At 46.2% G+C, this 23,260-nt stretch overlaps 1 protein-coding gene across 1 annotated transcript in view; it reads left to right on the forward strand.

Annotated features, from left to right (window-relative positions):
• LOC101476041 (collagen alpha-6(VI) chain) overlaps positions 1-20,390 on the forward strand; it is a 49,224-nt gene extending 28,834 nt beyond the window's left edge. Inside the window, exons 24-40 of the mRNA XM_076886487.1 lie at positions 3,184-3,246; positions 3,528-3,590; positions 5,779-5,841; positions 5,924-5,974; positions 6,480-6,515; positions 6,632-6,694; positions 6,775-6,837; positions 7,414-7,449; positions 7,525-7,561; positions 7,717-7,728; positions 7,995-8,488; positions 11,281-11,377; positions 12,294-12,935; positions 13,009-13,093; positions 17,060-17,190; positions 18,112-18,159; positions 19,602-20,390. Coding sequence (XP_076742602.1) covers positions 3,184-3,246; positions 3,528-3,590; positions 5,779-5,841; positions 5,924-5,974; positions 6,480-6,515; positions 6,632-6,694; positions 6,775-6,837; positions 7,414-7,449; positions 7,525-7,561; positions 7,717-7,728; positions 7,995-8,488; positions 11,281-11,377; positions 12,294-12,935; positions 13,009-13,093; positions 17,060-17,190; positions 18,112-18,159; positions 19,602-19,777 — 2,160 coding nt within the window. The 3' untranslated portion in view covers positions 19,778-20,390. The remainder of the gene's footprint in view (positions 1-3,183; positions 3,247-3,527; positions 3,591-5,778; positions 5,842-5,923; positions 5,975-6,479; positions 6,516-6,631; positions 6,695-6,774; positions 6,838-7,413; positions 7,450-7,524; positions 7,562-7,716; positions 7,729-7,994; positions 8,489-11,280; positions 11,378-12,293; positions 12,936-13,008; positions 13,094-17,059; positions 17,191-18,111; positions 18,160-19,601) is intronic.
• The last annotated feature ends 2,870 nt before the right edge of the window (positions 20,391-23,260 follow it).

Here is a 23,260-nt window from a genome sequence, read left to right on the forward strand (position 1 = left end):
TTACCTGTCCAGCCTCCCACCACACACAACATACAGAAGCCTGTTCGCAAATGTTTGTCGAAGCAGAAGCCAGCAGCCACCAGCTGGCCAGGGAGCGGCTCATTTGTAGTGTTCCTTGGAGTGTGATTGGCCAACTGAGCCCAGTCCAGCCAATAGACACCTGCCAATCAACTTCGAACTGGCCAATCAGAGGAGGCCTGACGCCTGAAAGATGAATAGAACACAAAACAGAGTACAAAAGCAAAGCCACACCCCTTGGCACGTAACAGTGTGTATAAGCTCTTTAACTGTTGTGGATGTTATACATGGTTACACTGAGGATATGTCGGCCAGTTTCCACTGGAAATGCCTTTTGGTTAAACTGTCAGCGAGGAGTTTGCATTTGCACTGTTAAATGTTTATATAGCTTTAATGCAGATAAAAAACAGCTGCTTGTTTAAGTGAAAATACATTGATGGGGTTTTTTTTGTTTTGTTTTTTGCACTAATAAAGTTGAGGAGTTCTTCTTTGGCTCTCGGAGGAGGCGGACGCACTTTTTCTCCTCTCCCTCATCTTCCCTGCTTATGTCCTTGTCTAGTCTCGTGTTTTGTTTTTGTATTTTCCCTGGAACACTCTCTCACAGTCTGTTCTCTAAAACCTAAAAGAGGAATTATGGATTTAATCAACTGGTCCCTAAATGCAACTGACACCCCTTTCTCAACGAGAAGTTTGGGCTTGGGTGAGCCTGAGTGCTGAAGATATCTACCTATTCTGAACCATGATAACAGGGTTCTGGCTGATCGGAGCTGGCTTGGCCCTGACTTATCGAAGAATAAAGAAAGCGGAACCGGCTGTTCAAACCCCCACAAGGCTGCCTGCTGGGATTGAAATGATAGGAGAAGTTTGTGTATTGTAGGTACGGTCGGCAAGGTCTGTCATCTCGGTTGTGGGCAAAAGACCTGCAACTGACACATAAAGGCTATCTCATCTCATCTCTCATCTCAATTTGTCTCGTGTCAATTATATCGTCAGTTATATCGTTATTGCAAATTTTCAAATGCATATGGTGATAAATATTTTTGGTCATATCGCCCTGCTCTAATGCACACTCTCTACGATTGTTGCACACTGGAAAAGGTTTAAAGAAATCATTAAAAATCCAAAATGACCTGAAATTCATGCCCGTGATGAACATCTGACCACAACTGTATGTAACCACTACGCATCATGTTCAAGTCGCTGGGCCTGTAAAGGGATCTCCACTGCGTTGTAAGACCCCTCGATATGTTAGAACTAATAAGCTGTTTCAAATATTGAAGTCTCAACTGTTCAAGAGCCGTGATTCAGAGCCAGGCTAACAGAGTTTACAGCTGAGGCAGTAAGCTGTAAATGTTCTCCCGCAGGCTGCATCTGGTTGAATTTAGCATTAAATTCCTGAAGGATCATTGACAGTAACTGTACACATTATTCCTTAGAAGTTTTGTTTTAGTTGAATAGGCAGAAATCCCCACAGGACTCGAGAGGTGCCAGTTTAGTCTGTGTTTTTGCATCACTCCGGTTACACTTTGGCTTTCGCTCAGCTGGATTTGGCAGATTTGTGCTGGATTTGGCCCATGGACAGACTTCCAGAGAAATTCAGTGGAACTATTCATGAATTCCTTTTTTCTCTGTCAAACCACAAAGACAGATAGGATGCAGTTGCAGCTCTGCTTGGTATAAGTTAGCAACTTAAGAAAAGCTGTTTCTCATTTAGGGGAGTATATTTGTGAACACATGTTGTATAACAGTCTCATGGGCAGTGTTCACGTCGACAGAAAGTGATATTCTCCGTCTGCACATTCAGGCCGCCGTACGTTCATGTGATGAGCTAAAGCATTAGGAGGTATCACACAGACACAAATAAGCTCACTGTTGATCTGAAATGTGGCCAACGTCAGATCGTACTTCCCCAAAACATGACTGCACTGATCCACACCATGACTGTTTTCTCAAAGCAACATATGAAATCCTGCGCTCTTTAAGACGAGAGCGGCTGTGACGATGTGTGAATGACGCCGTCCTGCTGTCACGCTAACACAGTGTTTCTGTTTCTTATGTTCTCTTTGCTATTGTTTAGTTTCCTCGTTCTTCCAAGTGTAATCATTTGTACTTCCTGTTGGTTTAGTTTGTTCCCTCCCTGGTTAGTCTGTCACGTCTCTCGTATAAGTTCTGTCTCTGAGTTTCATTCATCTGTTTTCCTTCCTCCCACCTCATTATGTTTCATCTCTCCCCCATTCCCCGTGTGTTTCCACCGTTTGCCTTTGCCCATTGTTGCATTGTCCCATATTGCTGCGAGTGTCCCCCCTTTTCCTTGCTCTTAGTTGCTTGTTCCTCACTTTCTCAGTTGTCTAGTTTCACGTCTGAGTTACGTTTTTTTGTATTTGGTGTTTTGCCTGCCTTAGTTAATTCTTTTGAGTTTTGAGTCCTGCGTTGGCTCCTCCCTCTTCCTGGCACACAGTGCTTAAATGACACCAACCAAATTCTTAAGGCAGGTGTTCCACGCCATTTGGTCAGGGACACACAAAATTATTCCAGGTGAATTACTTAGCCTCAGGCCCTGGTGACTGAAAAACATCTGGTCTTTCCATAAGCTGTGTCCCAAAACCTAGGCCGCATCCTTCGGAGGCCGCATCCTTCGGAGGCCGCATCCTTCGGGTTGTCACACAGCTGAATAACCATCAAACAGAAACTGATTAAATCGACGTGTGAGATGATAGAGAATTGACTCCAGTATCCTGTTATATATACATAGACTCCCGGCATCTGTACTAGGATGTACTTCATGCATGACGTCATGAAGTTTGGCCGTAGAAAGGATTCTGGCAGGCGCATGCAGACAACCACACGCTGTCTGATCAGATTGCACTGATTTGCTGTGTTTGTCATAGCTCTGTAATTATTGTTTGATGGAATGTTTTCCAGGATTGACATCTTAGCGCCCTTGTTTTTTCTTGTTCTTTTAATTTCCTAATTTTATTATTATTTTTCAACACTTCTTTGTTTTAGAAGCAATACAAATAAAGTGTAGTGACATATATATTATTATCAGCGTACACTACAGATGACTACTAGTGTACAGCTATGCAGACTATCCATCAGTCATCATTGATTGGAAGAGCAGAGGTGTAAATAATCACCAGTTATCAAACTGTGATGACCCTGCAGGGCCCTGCTGGGGACAATGGGGAACCTGGACCCAAAGGAACACCTGGTTTTCCAGGAAATCAGGTGCGTTCATCAACTAGGCTGTATGCATGCACTGACCAACGAGTTCAATTATGATGTACTGATTGTGTTTTTCTAATGAAGCATGTGTCTGATTAAAGGGAGTTTTGCATGAGGAAAAATACCAACATTGCTTTTTTTATTATTATTATTGCTTTAAAGGTCATTTAAACATTTAGACATTTAAAGACTTTAGAAGTATTTCCAGTGGCTGCAACATAAAGAGTGTTCAGTGTTTGCATGATGTGAATAGAGTGAACAGTGGCAGCTCTGCTCCTCCACAGGGTGAACATGGATCTGTTGGAGAACCAGGGCTACCTGGACGTCCTGGCCCTAATGGGCAGAAGGTGGGTGACATCGCTTCCTTTCTTTGCATTCAGGAAAGCTTTTAACCAGAATACCCATGTAGCCAGCGGGTAGAAGTCAAAACCCAACCCCTATCCAACTACAAGCTTTAATGGCCCCAATGAGATTTTGTGTCACAGTCTGGTTGAAGCAAACTGTGTGAATGTGAGTAGATAATAGTGGAAACAGACTTAATATTAGCTGAAAGCGAGCTGTTTATTGTAGGCTGGTAAACAGTAGTGATGGGCAGATGAAGCCCCATGAAGCCCTGAAGCTTTTCATCCAATTGGTTCACCCCAGCGCAAAGCTTCTTGAAGCTTCATTTGCTCTAGCAGGACACCTACTGGACGTAAAAATAATAGCTGGCATGAATTTGAAGAGTGTGGCATTTTGCACACAGCCTGTAAATGTCAACAACAAAAGGAGTGTGTAAAACATGTATATTGTAGTGATGGCAGTATACTGTGTATATTTATAGTGGCAGTATGGGAAATGATTATTTGGAAATGCTTGAAATGGAAATGATCATTTACTGTGAGGTGAGGTGTGGTTGGGGTGTGGACAGTGGTTGTGCTTTTGTAACGTTGAGGTATGGACAGCTACACACTGAGGCTTTGAGCCTCAGTCCTGCCTGTTCACATTTTATTCTGTAAAAACTAAATTTTCACTGCTTTTACGTCCTTTTTAGTGGGGAGAACATAGCTGGGATTTAATGATTTAACAGATCTTTTGAATCCTTTGTCCTCCACAATGCTAAATGGCTGGGAGTCCTCAATCACCATGCTGACCAGGTCTTCATCTATTTGAGATTGTTCTCCTGAGGAAAGACAATAAAGACAAAGCACAAATATAAATATCACACACGTCACTTATAACAGTTGTATAATATTGTTATATCATTTAGTAACATTACTGCATGCTATATTATCATTGCATTTGATGGCTCACCTGGTCTTGCTCCACAATCGGTGTTCCTCTTATTCTCATGCAAAGCTCTGTAGTGCCTAAGCATGGATGAGGTGTTGTTGTTATATCCCAGCTCCCTGGCACATAGCAAACACTTCACCTTGTACAAAAGTAACGACAGCTTAACATAAGTTTTATTGCACCATCAGTATCATGAAAATACATCTTCTGTAGAAATGTACATACTTTGTTGGGAGGAATAAAATCAAAATGTTCCCACACAGGGGAGGACATCCTCCTCTTCTTAGCTGGCTCCATTCTCTCCTGACTTTCTCTCCTCACTCTCATAAACCTCCAAACTGTCTCCAAACTCTCACTAACCGCAACTCTCCATCAAACACCCACATTTTGAATGAAGTCTGAGGGTTTATATCGCTGTCATAGCTCGCGGCAAAGTTCGAACCACTTCATGAACCAGTCACGTGGTACAGCTGGGCAGCGAGGCTGCGGACGTCATCATTTTCAGCTCCTCCCATAAATGAAGCAAGCCTCGATACGCGCATCGCGGAAACGCCCCCTCCATTACTCGACACAAGCTTCGAAGCCTCGATACAGAACGTCACATCACTAGTAAACAGCACAAAAACAAAAGGCAAAGGAGAAACTAACAATAACCTAAACTGGGTGAGCTAAATATAAAAACACTAGAACAAGGACCTAGAAACCTGAAGACCTGACATGAATCCATAAACCTAGAGGCATGGAAACAAAGCAGACGATTGGACGAGGAATGAGTGGAAACACACACTAAATACACACAGGAGGTGATGAAGCGGAAACACAATGACGGCACAGGGGAAGTGAAACTAAACACAATGAACATGGGACACCAGACCTCTTCAAAATAAAACAGGAAGCATAATGACACGCAGACATGAAACACGTGAAGGCTGAGGGAGACTTAAACACACGGGGTGAAGACACCAGGGGACTGTAATAAACAACAGCAACCTCAGTATAACAGAAATGAACTTAGATAACCTGATGAACTTAAAAATAAACCATAAACATCCAAATGTATAAAAACTCAAAACGCTGGGTCAAATGGCCCAGGATCGTGGCCATAAACCACAGCAGCAGTTTAAACGTTTAAAATGTGAATAAAACTGGATTCAGCCTGTAAATAATGTACTCTTTATTTATAAATGGAAAGATGTTTTGGCAGGGTTTTGTTGGATGGGGGTGTAAATTCTGATGGAGAAATGTCCATGGTTGTTATTTAAGGGCCAACCAGGAGAACCAGGTGTGAAGGGTGCTCTGGGACCACCAGGACCCAGAGGAATGCCGGTAGGATCCCGAACATGAGCTGAGCTTGTGTATATCTGTAATTCAATGCAGTTATCTCATGCAAGACTTTCTCTGTGTTCAGGGTCTGGATGGTCGTGACGGGTTTGGACCTGAAGGACCGAAAGGTTCAAAGGTAGAGCTGAACCTTAATTTGACATCAACCAACAAAAACTGAATGAATTCTGTTTTCATCAACAATGAAAAGCAGTAAGAAGAACGCCACATGGTTTTAGTTTCAGCTATTCGTTTGATGGAGGAGAAGATGTTCTGGTTCTCTCAGGATACACCGTGGTTTGTGTCACTGGTGACCCGCACCCAAGCTCTGTGCTGGCACAATCCAAAATGTTCCCTCCCAAGTTTTCATAAGAACCTGAAGAACCTCAGTTTTACCAGGATTCAGAAAAAGGAACGTTCGTCCATTTTTCACTGGCAGTGGTGAAGTGATTGAGGTCTGGGAGGCTGTTGAGATTTGGGGGCTTAGTGGAAAAATACAGCTTAGTATCATCTGCATAGGCATGGGGATGTCTTTGGTGCTGTTCAGCTGGACAATGATGTGGGTAAAACAGATTTACACATGTGGCCGAACATTTTAGAAAGTCTTAATCGTGAAATCGTTGCTTCTTCCTTTCTCTGTACAGGGAGATGCTGGTTTTCCTGGTTACCCTGGTTTACCGGTGAGTCCTTCCATTTTCCACACACTAAAACTTTGATGCCACCATGTGGTTCAGCCAAAGTAAGCTAGAAGTATGTTGGACTCTGTGGTGATTGAGACACGGCATTTTGTCTTCAGGGCGACGACGGTGCGAAGGGACCGAAAGGGTATCCAGGATCCAAGGGGAACCGGGGTCGTGGGGTAAGAAAGGTTTCTTTGATGTCGCGTCACTGAGACGTTGGCTTTTTGCTTCTTCTGTGATTTATGTGTGACCCATACAGGGGAACTCAGGCATGCCAGGAAAGCCAGGTGAGCCTGGAGGTGACGGATATCCAGGACACAAAGTACGTTTAAACTGCATCTTCACCTGCCTACCTTCACTCTCATTAGCACGTCTAATAATTCTTTGAATGATGTTATCTTCTAAGCAAATCTTTCAATAAAAAAAAGCTCATTTAGTTTTTAAATTAAATTAGACAGAGGACATATTAAAAGATGGAGCTGCCAGGCAGGATGAAAAGAGAAAGACCTCATAGAGGTTTCATGGATGTATTTGGCGAGATCATGCAGAGGGTTGCTGTGACAGAGCAGGATGGTATCTGAGCTGGAGGCAGATGGCTGTGAGCACGTCCTGGTTACTGATGGACGATTTCAGTTCAAAAAGCTGGTAATGACACAGCATCACAAATTGCTGGGATCACTGTCCATAGGAACAGACATCACACAAGATCCATCCATGACTGGCAGACTCCAGCAGTAACGCTGCATCCTGTTCCGTTGTCAGGGAGGGACCACATCAACGTAAAACCGGCACCATGTAAAGGAAGCGGGTCATCACCCTGTGGAAGCCACAGATAAAAGTCACATTTGATTATCCTCCCAAATAAACTTACAATAATCTCTGTTTTTCCTCCATCCAGGGCCCGAAAGGTCCTCCTGGGAGCAGAGGCCTGTCTGTAAGTCCACCTTTAAATCGCTTCACCTGCTTAAAATAAATATGTTGTTACAAAGAACATTTTCTGTCGTCTCAGGAATGCGAACTGATCAACAAAATCAGGGACAACTGTGGTAAGTGTCATCGCTTTAAACACGTTTGCAAAACAATGATCAGCTGTTTGTTTATGAGTTTTTATGTAGAGGATGGAAACTAAAACGAACGTTTGTGGAAGCAAACTGCAGAGTACGAGCGCTGTGATAAGTGAATGTGTTTCTGCTTCACACAGCTTGTTCACACGGTACGTACGTCTCCTCTTAGTGAGAACAAACATGGTGAGTACAGCACAAAGACTTTGTCCACAGATGCCGACTGACTGAGATCATCGGGACATATTTGCACCTTTTTATCTGAAACTGTCTCCAACTGCTTGGTGGATTTTACTGAGTAGCAGAAGTCCTTTGTAACTTGTAACTAGTCGTCTTTGAGTATCTGTTAATCGGCCTGAGCGTGTTTCCAACACCGCGGTCGTTTCACTTCAGCTCTTCCTGACGTTACCTCCTCCAGGTGAGTCACAGTGTCCGGCCTACCCCACCGAGCTGGTGTTCGGCTTGGACATGTCTGACGACGTGACTCCGACGGCCCTCGAGAGGCAGCGCTCCGCCCTCCTCCACCTGCTGGAGGACTTGAGCATCGCTGAGAGCAACTGTCCACAAGGCGCTCGCGTGGCTGTGGTTGGATACAGCGCCTACACCAAGTACCTGATCCGCTTCCAGGACTACCATCGCAAGACTGCGCTGATAGAAGCTGTGAAGAACATCGCCCTAGAGAAGACGTCCAACAAACGCCAGCTGGGCGCCGCCATGCGCTTTGTGGGTCAGAACATCTTCAAACGAGTGCGAGCTGGGTTCATGGTGAGGAAGGTGGCCGTGTTTTTCACCAATGGAGCGTCTCAGGACAACACTGACATTCTTGCTGCCATTATGGAGTACCGGGCTCTGAACATCGTCCCAGCAATCATCTCCCTGAGGAACGTTCCCGCGATTAATCAGGCGATGGAGGTGAGTTTGATTTAGCCTCCATCAGGTCCATGGTGAACATGCTAAAATTAGACGATACATTACAAATGAATTCTCAAACATGTTTCATAGTTTTTCTGTTGTTGGAAAAAACGATGTTGATGAATTAACCTGAACACTTTAAACTGCACCATCATGCACAAAATCATCTTTCATTTAGTCTGACTTAAAACCTGACTGAGACCATCTGGGGATGGGAACCAAAAACAGCTTTTGTAGGAAACCTGTTCCCAGCGCTCCGATTCCTGGGAATCGTGTTGCTGCACTCTCTCGACGATCAGCTGGTTACAGTTCACGCGTCAGAGGAGGAAAATAGCGATGCAGCCTAATGCATGGACATTTATCTTTATTGTACAAAAGACAAATGGAAAAGAGGAAAAGTGCGTCCGCGACAGAAACAACTGCGTGATGTTGCTGATGCTGCCCAGACAGACTTTACCTTCCACAGGTAACAAACAGCAGTCGGGCTGCAGCCTCCCTGTCTACCTGCTCACGTTTCTAAAGTAGAATCAGTCTTTGCTTTGTGTTCTGCTAAGAGAAAGATCTCAGAGATGTGAGTCCTCGTTAGGGATTTGCTTTGGTGCAGCCTGAGGTTCATGTTACTAAACTGTGGTTGTGAGACAGCTTTTTTTAATGTAACAGGTAGTGAAGCAAATTACTTTTTCCCAGGAGCAATCAAGTAGCAAACTGCGTTACCTTTAAGAAAAGTGTTCTGGTGTCTTGTTAATCATTTTATCTTGACTCTGGATTCTGTAGAAAGAATAGAGCCTGGAATGTGAAGTGCGTGACTCCCTGGGGTAGCTCAAACACACAGCTTTGATCAGAAAACTCATAAGCTGGACATTATTTTATACAACCGACAAGGATTCAGGGTCACCCCAACTATCAGTTTCTTCTTTAGTCTGAAGTACTGAAGTAATAATCTGTAACCAAATATTATGTCTTGTTTGTTATAACAAATGAGAACTGCTTATTAACAGTTTTTTAAATGAATTCAAACTGTGTCTTTGGTTGGTTAATAAGCTGAAGTGCTGCCACTCCTCCTCCTCGGCCTGTGCGATGAGGAGTCTGGCTGTGACTCAGTGGGTCAGGATAACTCAGTATGTTGATACCAGCATGGACTAGCGTAGATCCACCCATCCATCCATTCGCTTCCGCTTATCCTTTTCAGGGTCGCGGGGGGCGCTGGAGCCTATCCCAGCTGTCATAGGGCGAGAGGCGGGGTACACCCTGGACAGGTCGCCAGTCTGTCGCAGGGCCAACACACAGGGACAGACAACCATTCGCACTCACATTCACACCTAGTGACAATTTGGATTGTCAAATCAACCTATCCCCACAAGCTGCATGTCTTTGGACGGTGGGAGGAAGCCGGAGTACCCGGAGAGAACCCACGCAAACACGGGGAGAACATGCAAACTCCACACAGAAAGACCCCGGCCTGATGGTGGAATTGAACTCAGGACCTTCTTGCTGTGCGGCAACAGTGCTAACCACCGTACCACCGTGCTGCCTCTTTTTTTTTTTTTTTTTTTTTTTTTAGCGTAGATGAAAAGGTTAATAAATGAAATGGGAGCTGCTGTTACGATTGAGGTGGAGGACTCACACGCAGGACTCTGATGCACACCGGGTGTATATACAAAAAGGTGAGGGGTCAGGGCTCCAGGGAAATCCAGGGGCAAAGTGCTCATTCCTCTTCAGGCAATCCACACACGCGACCAGCCTCTCTCTCCGACACTCACCACACAGGAAGCAGTCCAGGGAGTCTGTACACAGGGAAACGTACTGAAGGTTTCTGTTTGAGGCTACACTTCCTCCTCGTAGTCACCAAACTGGCCTGATTTCCCACTTTGGACACAGTCAACCAGGCCAACAGTACCTTTGCAAAGCACCACAGGGCCTGGCTGGCTCTGTGGGGAGCCAGGCCTCCAGAGCTACAACCAGGCGACCAGGTGCTAAAGGAGGCAAAGGAATAATTGGACAACCGACAAAGTGAGCAGAAGAGAGCCAGCTTCTCAGACAGTTACTGCTGATATTGCTGCTCTTTAGACAACTGAACAAGCACCACTGATGTGGTGCACCAGGAGCAGGAAGTGATGCAATAATGCAGCGAGCGTGCCACCCTATCTGTCCACAAAACCTACCATGCCTCTCAGTGTGAACATACAGGAGTGTGGAGTCGATATCGTAATATCTGGTTTGGATGAAGATGGGACTTCATAAATCAGTAAGCACTGTTACAGCAACGGCGCCCTGAGATTATCGGAGTGTTTGCCTTGGATTAAAAAACATTTGGCTCTTGATGCTACAGTCAGGGTGTCCCCGTTTCCTTTTTAGACCTTACAGTGTGATGACTTCTGGAGGGTTCCACGGTTTCATCATCTCCCTTTTAAACTCTTTGCTCTCACTTGAGCCAATACATCTGGGACCTTCTCAGCACATGATGTGAGGGCCTTTTTCCCAGCCTGTTTGGCCTGCAAGCACAAAGTCGTTCCAGCTCATTGTGCACTTAGTCTCCCTGTGCGGCTCCAGTTATGTTTACAGTGTGTAGCCAGAAGTTAGTGTACAACAGGAAGAAACAGCTGTGGTGCCTGAAGCCTTCTCTCATGGCTGTCAGTTATAAAGCACATACAAGACAGATGGACCGAAGAGGGAAAGTTTAATAAAACATCATTTTCTTTAAGCTGCTTGTCGTCTTCCCTCAGTCGTTGAGGAATTCTGTTTGTCATGAACGAGCGAAGCGGTCGGTAACGGTAGCTGCTGTCTCCTCTCAGGCTGACGACACAGGAAACTCCATCTTCACGGTGCTGAGGAGGCCACAGGAGCCGGCTGCTGACCTGAGGAGGGTCAAGAGCTGTGCCGTCTGTTACGGTAACGACTGATGCTCATACCTCATCTGCACTGCACACTTTTTTAGTTCGAGTTAGATGAGCTGTGTGGGATCAAAGTGAATATGAGGAAGCTTGACTTTACAGTCCTCTTAAAAATGTAAATCGCCACATCTCACTGCTCTCAGGACGTGCGGCTACTTTTATTGATGCCATTATCGGCTCTGCAGCAGGTGACTGTGATAGTAGGTAGGGGTGGGACTTTATTTATACCGATATGTGACAGAAGGAAGGGGGCAGACACTACGAGGCAGCAAGTGTAGCTTCAGGCCGAGTGCACAGACAGAAACACAGGGATGAGACCGCAGAGCTGAGTGCAGAGTTTTTAAAGCTGGCCTGGTTTTATTTTCAGCCATTTTTCCACGATGGAGAACAAAACGATTCAACTTGTCCAGGCCTTAAACGTGATGCGTGTTCTCCCCTGCGAGTCTCACAGCCCTGAATGTGCACTTGAAGCCATTTTTGATTCTAACTTGTTGGATCTGCTGCTCACCGCAAACAAGCTGCTGCAGTTTTACGACTTTCCCTGCTGATTAAAACCTCCCTGAGTCATTAAGCAATAACAAATGAAAGGTTTTTATACGACTGCAGTTAAAAACAAAACTTCCAGAACTTTTTCTGTGATTTCACACATTTCTTTCTTTGTTCATCGTGTAGAAAAACAGTTAAATATTTAACTTCTGTACACTGACAGAGACTTTGGTTGATACATAACTTTATGCCTTTAGGTGTCTAATCCTTCCCTGGATGAAAAACACTTACACAATATCAGACTTTTTTGTTTCAGTTTTGGTAATACATGAGAAAAATCACTTTTTACAATGAAGTTAACGTTAAATACACGAGCAGCGTATGTGGATGAATAAAGGTGTTTTCAGTGGCTGCTGCTGTCTCTGCAGACCCCTGCAGGCATGCAGAGGAGTGCGCCTTCATCCAGGAACCAGTGCTGCCTCAGCAGGCGGATGTGGACCTGGTCATGGTGCTGGACAGCTCCAGGGAGATCCAGGCCGATGAATACGCCGGTGCCCGGCAGCTGCTGAGCTCTGTGGTGGAGCAGCTGGCCGTGAGTCCACAGCCCCGCCGAGCCGGCCGCCAGGCCCGAGTAGCTCTGGTCCAACAGAGCACCAAGGTGGAGTTCGGCCTGCAGACCTACCAGAACGCTGGAGACATGAAGACGTACATGATGCAGAACATGCAGCAGCAGGGCGGCTCTTTGGCGCTGGGACAGATGCTGGACTACACCCTGAGGGAGGTGCTGCTGAAGGCCGGCCAGCCGCGCAGCAAGAGGGCCGTCCTGACTGTGGTGGGCACCAAGACGGCCTACAGAGACCAGGCCAAGCTGCGCTACATCTCCCAGAAGGCCAAGTGTGAGGGGGTGGCGCTGTTTGTGGTGACGGTGGGTGATCGTTACAACCGGATGGAGGTGGAGGAGCTGGCCAGCGTGCCGATACAGCAGCACCTGATCAGACTCGACAGGCTGAAGGCCGACGAGCAGGGCTACGCCCAGCGCTTCATCAGGGTCTTCCTCTCCGCCCTCAACAGTAAGAGCACGCTCGGATCTCCCTGTCGTCTGTAACCAGACACACACTGACGGGCTGTTCGGGTTTATTTCAGAGGGACTCAACACTTATCCTCCACTCCCATTTAAACTGACCTGCAGCCAGCTGTCAGAGCCAGGCGACACTCTGGACACGAACAGGTAACACTTTCCACAGACTCACACAGACTCACACTAAGCCACAGCTTCCACAGACTCACACAGACTCACACTGACTCACACTGACTCACACAGACTCACACTGAGCCACAGGTTCCACAGACTCACACAGACTCACACAGACTCACACTGAGCCACAGGTTCCACAGACTCACACTGACTCACACAGACTCACACTAAGCCACAGCTTCCACAGACTCACACAGACTCACACTGAGCCACAGGTTCCACAGACTCACACAGACTCACACAGACTCACACTGACTCACACTGAGCCACAGCTTCCACAGACTCACACAGACTCACACAGACTCACACTAAGCCACAGCTTCCACAGACTCACACAGACTCACACAGACTCACACTGACTCACACTGAGCCACAGCTTCCACAGACTCACACAGACTCACACAGACTCACACAGACTCACACTGAGCCACAGCTTCCACAGACTCACACTGACTCACACAGACTCACACAGACTCACACTGAGCCACAGCTTCCACAGACTCACACAGACTCACACTGACTCACACTGACTCACACTGACTCACACTGAGCCACAGCTTCCACAGACTCACACTGACTCACACAGACTCACACTGACTCACACTGACTCACACTGAGCCACAGCTTCCACAGACTCACACAGACTCACACTGACTCACACTGACTCACACTGAGCCACAGCTTCCACAGACTCACACAGACTCACACTGAGCCACAGCTTCCACAGACTCACACAGACTCACACTGACTCACACAGACTCACACTGACTCACACTGACTCACACTGAGCCACAGCTTCCACAGACTCACACAGACTCACACTGACTCACACAGACTCACACTGACTCACACTGACTCACACTGAGCCACAGCTTCCACAGACTCACACAGACTCACACAGACTCACACTGAGCCACAGCTTCCACAGACTCACACAGACTCACACAGACTCACACAGACTCACACTAAGCCACAGCTTCCACAGACTCACACAGACTCACACAGACTCACACTGACTCACACTGACTCACACTGAGCCACAGCTTCCACAGACTCACACAGACTCACACAGACTCACACTGAGCCACAGCTTCCACAGACTCACACAGACTCACACAGACTCACACTGAGCCACAGCTTCCACAGACTCACACAGACTCACACAGACTCACACAGACTCACACTGAGCCACAGCTTCCACAGACTCACACAGACTCACACTGACTCACACTGAGCCACAGCTTCCACAGACTCACACTGACTCACACTGACTCACACTGAGCCACAGCTTCCACAGACTCACACAGACTCACACTGACTCACACTGACTCACACTGAGCCACAGCTTCCACAGACTCACACAGACTCACACTGACTCACACTGAGCCACAGCTTCCACAGACTCACACTGACTCACACTGACTCACACTGAGCCACAGCTTCCACAGACTCACACTGACTCACACAGACTCACACTGACTCACACTGACTCACACTGAGCCACAGCTTCCACAGACTCACACAGACTCACACTGACTCACACTGAGCCACAGCTTCCACAGGCTCACACTGACTCACACAGACTCACACTGACTCACACTGACTCACACAGACTCACACTGAGCCACAGCTTCCACAGACTCACACAGACTCACACTGACTCACACTGACTCACACTGAGCCACAGCTTCCACAGACTCACACTGACTCACACTGACTCACACAGACTCACACTGACTCACACTGACTCACACTGACTCACACAGACTCACACTGAGCCACAGCTTCCACAGACTCACACTGACTCACACAGACTCACACAGACTCACACAGACTCACACTGACTCACACTGAGCCACAGCTTCCACAGACTCACACTGACTCACACTGACTCACACAGACTCACACTGACTCACACTGACTCACACAGACTCACACTGAGCCACAGCTTCCACAGACTCACACTGACTCACACAGACTCACACTGACTCACACTGACTCACACTGACTCACACTGAGCCACAGCTTCCACAGACTCACACTGACTCACACAGACTCACACTGACTCACACAGACTCACACAGACTCACACTGACTCACACAGACTCACACAGACTCACACTGACTCACACTGACTCACACTGAGCCACAGCTTCCACAGACTCACACTGACTCACACTGACTCACACTGACTCACACAGACTCACACTGACTCACACTGACTCACACTGAGCCACAGCTTCCACAGACTCACACTGACTCACACAGACTCACACTGACTCACACAGACTCACACAGACTCACACTGACTCACACAGACTCACACAGACTCACACTGACTCACACAGACTCACACAGACTCACACTGACTCACACTGACTCACACTGAGCCACAGCTTCCACAGACTCACACTGAGCCACAGCTTCCACAGACTCACACTGACTCACACAGACTCACACTGACTCACACTGACTCACACTGACTCACACTGAGCCACAGCTTCCACAGACTCACACTGACTCACACAGACTCACACTGACTCACACTGACTCACACAGCTTCCACAGACTCACACTGACTCACACTGACTCACACAGACTCACACAGACTCACACTGACTCACACTGACTCACACTGAGCCACAGCTTCCACAGACTCACACTGACTCACACAGACTCACACAGACTCACACTGAGCCACAGCTTCCACAGACTCACACAGCTTTGTCATCAACAACACATCTGTGTAGCTCACACAAACACACCTTAAAGCAGATAACCCATAAGCTGGAGACAATGTCATCTCTTACTGTTTGGCACTAATTAACTGGAATAAGTTTCTCTTTATTGCTTCATGAACTTCTTCACAAATAAATTGAAGAAAATAAGAACAACCCCAGGTTTCTCTTCAGCTCTGTAGCCAGGCTGACAAACAGTCAGAGCTCTGTTGAGCCAACCATCCCTTTAACGTTAACTAGTAATGACTTCATGAACTTCTTCACAAATAACATTTTTATCATTAGAGAAAAAATTACCAATAATCATCCCACAGATGTAATATTATCTACAGCTACTCTTAGTACCATTGATGTTAAGTTAGACTCTTTTTCTCCAACTGATCTTTCTGAGTTAACTTCAATAATTACTTCCTCCAAACCATCAACGTGTCTTTTAGACCCCATTCCTACAAAACTGCTCAAAGAAGTCCTGCCATTAATTAATGCTTCGATCTTAAATATGATCAACCTATCTCTAATAATCAGCTATGTACCACAGGCCTTCAAGCTGGCTGTAGTTAAACCTTTACTCAAAAAGCATCTCTAGACCCAGCAGTCTTAGCTAATTATAGGCCAATCTCCAACCTTCCTTTATATCAAACATCCTTGAAAGAGTAGTTGTCAAACAGCTAACAGATCATCTGCAGAGGCTTATTTGAAGAGTTTCAGTCAGGTTTCAGAGCTCATCACAGCACAGAAACTGCTTTAGTGAAGGTTACAAATGATCTTCTTATGGCCTCTGACAGTGGACTCATCTCTGTGCTTGTCCTGCTAGACCTCAGTGCAGCGTTCGATACTGTCGACCATAATATCCTATTAGAGCGATTAGAACATGCTGTAGGTATTACAGGTACTGCGCTGCAGTGGTTTGTATCATATCTATCTAATAGACTCCAGTTTGTTTTTTATGGCCCCGCCCCTCCCTGAGCCTGGTTCTGCTGGAGGTTTCTTCCTGTTAAAAGGGAGTTTTTCCTTCCCACCGTTGCCAAGTTCTTGTTCATATGAGGTCGTCTGATTGTTGGGTTTCTCTGTAGTATTTCTATGCCTTGAAATATAAAGCACATAAATGTTAGTAAACAGCAGTTTCGGAGCAGCAATAATTAAACATGTTATTCAGAAAGCTATTGTGATGGCTCAGCGAGTGCCGCTGCTCTGTGTCCAGTCAGGGCTCAGCAGACTGGGAGCTGGAGATTTCCGATCAGCCGAGAAACTGGTTCCAGGAGCAGACGGGAATCTTGGCAAGAAACCTGAGCGTCATCAACACTCTGAGCAAAAGAAAGAGGTCGTTTTCAGGTAGAGCACTCACACACACACATAAACACACACACACACTCACTAATTAGTGCTCAGTAACATTCAAAAACATTTTGGAAAGAAAAGCATCTGCACTTTCAGTTTCTTGAAGACGTTTCACCCGAGAAGCTTCTTCAGTTCTCAGAGCGACTGGTGGAGCGTCCCAGATTTTTAAGCCCTGTGGGAGTGTCCCTACGAGGGTCGTGGACCTCCTATTGATCCTCTGCCTGGGTGTGAAAATGGGTGGGGGTCACAATCAACCAAGATGTTGGGTGAACCCACACGTGTAAAGAAAGCTCTTAAAACATGCGGTTATCCTAATTGGGCTTTCATCAAATCAGCAAAGAGGCTGATTCCCTGAGGTCAGAAGGCCCAGGATGTGATTGGGTGTTAAGGCGTCGGGAATGAAATCACATGATAGGGTGGAGTTAGGTTTCACCCAAACCCTTGGCTGATTGTGACCTGCACCTGTTTTCATACCTCGGCTCGTGTGATTAGGTACAGGATCATTAGGGGGTCCGTCGTCCCCTCTTGGGCCGGGGCTTAAACCAGTTGCTCTAAGAACTGAAGAAGCATAAACGTCTTCAAGCAACTTAAAGAAGTCCAGACGCTTTTCTTTCCAAGCTCCTCAGACTACGATGAGCTGGATGACTGAGAACCTTTACAGACATGTTTCTAATTAGTTAAAAACAAACAGATTTTAACCACGAAGGGTTCACATTCAGTCGTCAGTGAGTCCACATCATTAACAAGCACACACTCGGATCACTGGCCTGTTTATGGCCGTCTGTGTTGCTGTTTATTTCTCCCCTGTGGGTGTAACTCAGCCTGTGGTGTTGTAAAGTGCTCTAATGAAACCTGCTTCACTGAAGCTCTGCAGCTTTAGCTCGCACTCCCTGCTGACTGTTTGGTCTCTGACAGATGTGGACGTGGAGCCGACGAAGCAGCTGGACAGCTTTGTGTCCACAGGTGAGCATCCACCTGCTCTCAGTCACACTGTCCTTTCTCTTCCTCGCTACGATGACGGGAAGAACGCTGAGTTTGAGGAACGCAGATGATCTCAGTGACATCGCACCTACAGTCTGCAATCATCAAATAGGGAGACATTGACCAAAACATGAGCCACAAACATTCAGCCTACTTCAGTTTAACCAGCCGAGAACTGAGGGAAAGTCTTTTAGTGGGGTAGCTCAAACCGGTCAAAAGATACAGACTAAAATAAATTCCCCTTCAGAGGACATAAACGAGTGTGCTGGGTGTCAGGAGGTTACAGTGTTATTAGTAAGAAGCACAGCTGCACTTTGCAGCTCGATACATAAACTGTGCCCAGTGTCCTGCTAGCCTACCGTGTGAGGACAACGACTGATATTTCCCAGCCTTCAGAGCAGACGGCAGATATCCGAGCTCAGACTTCCTGTTCAGTTCACTCTTCATTGTTTATGCATTTAATAATAGTCTGCAAAAATCAAATCAAACACCCTGGCAAAGAAGGCCCAGAGCTGCTGCTCTACCCTCCTCAGTGGAGAGCGTGATCCTCCTGCCAGGTGTTTGTACTCAGGGGCCACGACTGAGAGCAGGAAGGCTGCACTGAGGGTCATTAACACCCCCCAAAAAATCACTGGCTGCCCTCTGACACACCTGGAGGCCATCGCCAGATCCTCCTGTCTCAAGTAAACCAGGGCCATCACAGGTGACCCCGCCCCCCACCTGTTTGACCCACTGCTCTCTGGTCTGCGCCTCAGGTCAGTCAGCTGCCACACCTCCAGACTCACTAACAGCTTCTTCCCCGACCCCTGCCCACCAATCTGAGGCATGGTCTGAGTGACCCTCATCACTCAGGACGCTCACACACTCACATTCCTCTAGAGCAGGGGTCGCAACCTGCGGCTCTTTAGTCCTTATACTGCGGCTCCACGTGGTTTGGAAAAAAATGACAAGTAACTGAAGTGTATTTTAATTGTCTTGGTTCTTTTTTAACTTGTAGTTCGCAATTGGAAGATTATCGTGATCTTGAAATACAAAAATAAAATTATATGTTAGTATTCTTCATCGCTCAAAATAACCGTACCCGCCGAAGCGCCGTGGATTTATCGAGGCTTTCAACCCCAGGCAGGCCAAGCATGGATCTTTGGATCCACAAACGTAAGTGAGCAGCTCCTCCATGAACTATGGTAACAACAAGCTGGGTCCAAACTGCTCTTTGGGTGTTAAAGGTTGCTGACCCCGATCTGTCTGCTATGTATTCCTGAAGCCCTTTACTATTGATATATTTTCTTCCTCCGTTGCAGAGCGCCCATAATTTTGCACATGTACAATGACAATAAAGGGCTCTTCTATTCTTCTGTTCTGTTTTATTGAGTTTGTTTTTCTGTGAGCTGATTTTGCCTCCTCGCTCCTGTCACCTCTTGCAGGCATCTGCTTCCTCGGCAAGGATGCTGGCGACTGTGTGAATTACACGGTCAGGTGGTTCTTCGACCACAAACGCAGCGTCTGCTCCCGTTTCTGGTACAGCGGCTGCGGAGGCAACGAAAACCGCTTTGCGACGCAGGCAGAATGCGAGAGAGTTTGTCTGTCAAAGCACAGATGAGGCGCCGGGCCACCGATCTGCACTGAGAGCTGACACAGCAGCAGAGCGACCTCAGAGCAGCTTCGTCCACAGTGGGTTTTGTTCTGGGCAGTTAAAGTGTAAAGACTTAAACACACACAAGGAGCCGCCTTGTCCTCCACCCATGTATGATTAGTTTAGTTCACTCCTCTGAAACTACTTTACTGAAATGGAATAATCTTTTTTATGTCACAGGGTGCTATTTTTAAAGGTATTTTCATTTTTAAATACTTTAAATGCTTCCAAGAAAAGACATCACGAGAATGTGTTGAAAAATGATTTTATGCCTAAAACCTTTATGAATTATGTTTAACAGATGCCAAAGGAAGCAGGACTGTGATGCAAATTTCTACCAGGCGTTGGTGCAGTGCCTTTGCAGCTGCAGCCGGGCAAACAAAATCTGTGAGAAAATTTAGAAACATCAAAAACTAAAGTTAAAACAACGCCAGCTCAAGAAACGCTGCCCCCTGCTGTTGAAAATATTAAAACCTGCCTTTAAAATCCAAATATTTCCAAAGCTCGCAGGCGCCTTGAAGCAGCTCCTCTGAAACAGCTGCATGTATTTTGTACTGTTTGTTTCTGAATAAAAGTTTGTGTTTAGATAAAAGTCCGACATGTGTCCGTGTCTGTGTGCCTCTTCAGGATTTCAGTGAAAACAACCCAAACCTGACATTAAAACAGATAAACGCAGCACAACAAAGTTTAAAACATTATCCACCTGATATGTTAAAGCTCATATGAAATATTCAGTGATCCTGTCACGCGAGGTTCAACCTCTGCGTTCAGGTCAAAGACGGTACTGCTGTGCTGTGTTCCTGCCTCAAGGTGGCGCTGCAATGCCTAAGAAGCAGTCAGCAGGCCCAGGCTCCCTCACTCAGTAAAAATGAGTTATTGGTAAGCGCTCAGCAGCGACGCTGCCCACTCTGCAGCACAGGGACGCCACACGTCTCTGCATCGAGTGATCGTTGCAGCGTGCGGCAGTGGAAGCTGCGCTGCTCTGAGCTCCATCGCTTCCTGTTAAAAACAGTCTTTTCATACAACAGTTTTTGAACTTAACGGGTTTTCCTTTGGATAATTTACTGTACAACGAGTTACATAACAGTGACAGGATGATAGAGTCGTTTACTGGGATGCACCATCGTGAAGGCTGGAGTTATCCTCCAGACTGGTATCTGATGTTTTTGTGATCACACGCTCAAAGACTTTATCACAGGTCATTTTTTATTGTGAAGAAAGATGGAAACACAAACATCCCCATCAGCCTGAAGTCTCATGGTTTATTTATTTGATCATTTTAAGACTTCGAGCTCAGTAAACTGGTGTCTATTAGACAAGTTGTGGTTTTAATCGTCTTTGCTGTCTTTAAACATTACATTTCACTTCCAAATGTGAGCACAGAAGTAATAACAGTAACTCACCTGAAAGGAGTTTCCCCCCTCTGTTGGTAAAAAGCAGGTTTAATACCATGATACATAACACAGGACGATGCTGCTCTGCCTCGTGGGATTCTTCAGCAATCCTGAAACACTGACTACACTACTCGGGCCCACAGAGCAAAAGTAATGATTTTATTCCACCTTATTTTATTTCTATAATACAAAGAAAGATTAGTGTGATTATTCATTTGTGTTAAGTCTTTTTGTTTTATTGGATTCCAGCCTTTGTAAAAGAAAATCATGCGTCTTTGGGTTTGAAGGCTGTCACATGACCTTCAGCGCCGGCGGTGTCACCGCTCCAGGACGGTCCACCAGCAGCGCTACGAGCCAAAGGGAGCATCATCAGGAAGCAGGCATGTCCCTCACTTTGCACAGACTGTAAAGATGAAATGTGATGTTATTCATTAGTCTGTGAATTCCAGTTTTGCCCCATTAAAAATGCACAGAAAGATATTTAACCAGCGTGAAAAACTCCAGGCGGACGTTGTCTTACAACAGACACATAACTGTGCAGGCAGCACAGAGCGGACCCAAACGCAGACTCATGCACTGAAACATGAACTCAAAATACAGCTTTACTGCTCAGAATGGAAAAGGGAATACAAAACGATACTGGGAACACTGGGAAACGCACACAACCATGAGGGAGACGCTGACATGAGAGACGGATAACGAGGAACAAACACGGAAACACGAGACCTTCACAATAAAACAGGAAACAGAGGAACATGAGACAGAGGGCAAAGACACGAGGGGAAATCTAATAAACTGAATAAACCTTGGACCTAAAACACAAATAGTAACACAACATGACAAAGGACACAAGGAACTCCAAACACTGGGTGATATGACCGAGACCATGACCCACAGGCCTGTCACAGGTTTCCTAACGTGTTCTCAGCCTGTATGTATGTAGTGAGCTACAAAGGGGTTAGCAATAGACATAAAAATATTGATTTGAAAGTACTCACAGTCATAGATCAAGAGATTAGATTCATAATTATTAAATGATCTATACTTGACAACAAGCTGTGTATCGTAAGTGAATATGGCCCAAATGTTGACGACGCCTCATTCTTCCACTGCACTCTCTGAACACCTAAATTACTCACTCGACCTCATCTTCGGACTAAATAGAGAGAAAGGCTCAACACAGCAGGAAGTCAGCGCAGTCCACAAATATAATCAAACTGTAGATGAGCGATGCTGGCTTTGCGACTTTGGCGCTCCCTTCACCCCAACAGTAAGGAATATTCTTTCTTTGTCACGGTTAGCGCTGGCCAACCGTGGGGATGTGGGAGTGAAGACCCAGATGCAGGACTCTTAATGATGACGAGTGCGTTTATTTACAGCGATGTAAACAGTTCATTGGCTCTCGTGCCACGTCTTCTTCCCAACTGCCTCGTGCTCTCTGCTCCCGTGTCTCTACACACATTTTAAAGAGTTAACTGGAAATTTTTATTTGCAACTTTACACAAAACTCCCCAACAGCCTGTGTCCGAACAAATGAGCAAACATCGTCCAGCGTCTGTCTCCTGAGGGGCACCAGGCAGGGATGCCCACTCTCCCCTTCACTGTTTGCAGTGTTTGTCGAAACACTAGCAGCAGCAATTAGACAGAATACAGTGATTAAGGGCATAAAATGTAAACATAAAATCAGTCTATGTGCAGACGATGTGTTGCTTTCTCTCCAAAACTCACAACAGATGCTTCAGTGTGACCAGAAAATCCTTTTGATTCACAAGTCAAACATGTAAATCCACCTCTAATGAGGAAGATGACGGGAGGAGCCGGAGGAGGTGCCACCTTTCCTCCTCCACCCCCCCGCCATCGCCCCTCTCCTCCTCTAAAAGCAGCCCTGAGCTGCAGCTCTGGATCAGCTGTGTTTGGTTGCAGAGGTGCTGATGCTGCTGCAGCAGAGCTGTAAGTGGGTTCACGTCTTTTTCTCTTTAATCTTGCAGTCAAAGAAAATATGCAGATTTTTCTGAGTCAATTTGGGAAGTTTGGAATTTCCTGTTGTGTCAGAGAG

The sequence above is a fragment of the Maylandia zebra genome, linkage group LG1 (assembly GCF_041146795.1).
Source record: "Maylandia zebra isolate NMK-2024a linkage group LG1, Mzebra_GT3a, whole genome shotgun sequence".
NCBI classification, from domain to species: Eukaryota; Metazoa; Chordata; class Actinopteri; order Cichliformes; family Cichlidae; genus Maylandia; species Maylandia zebra.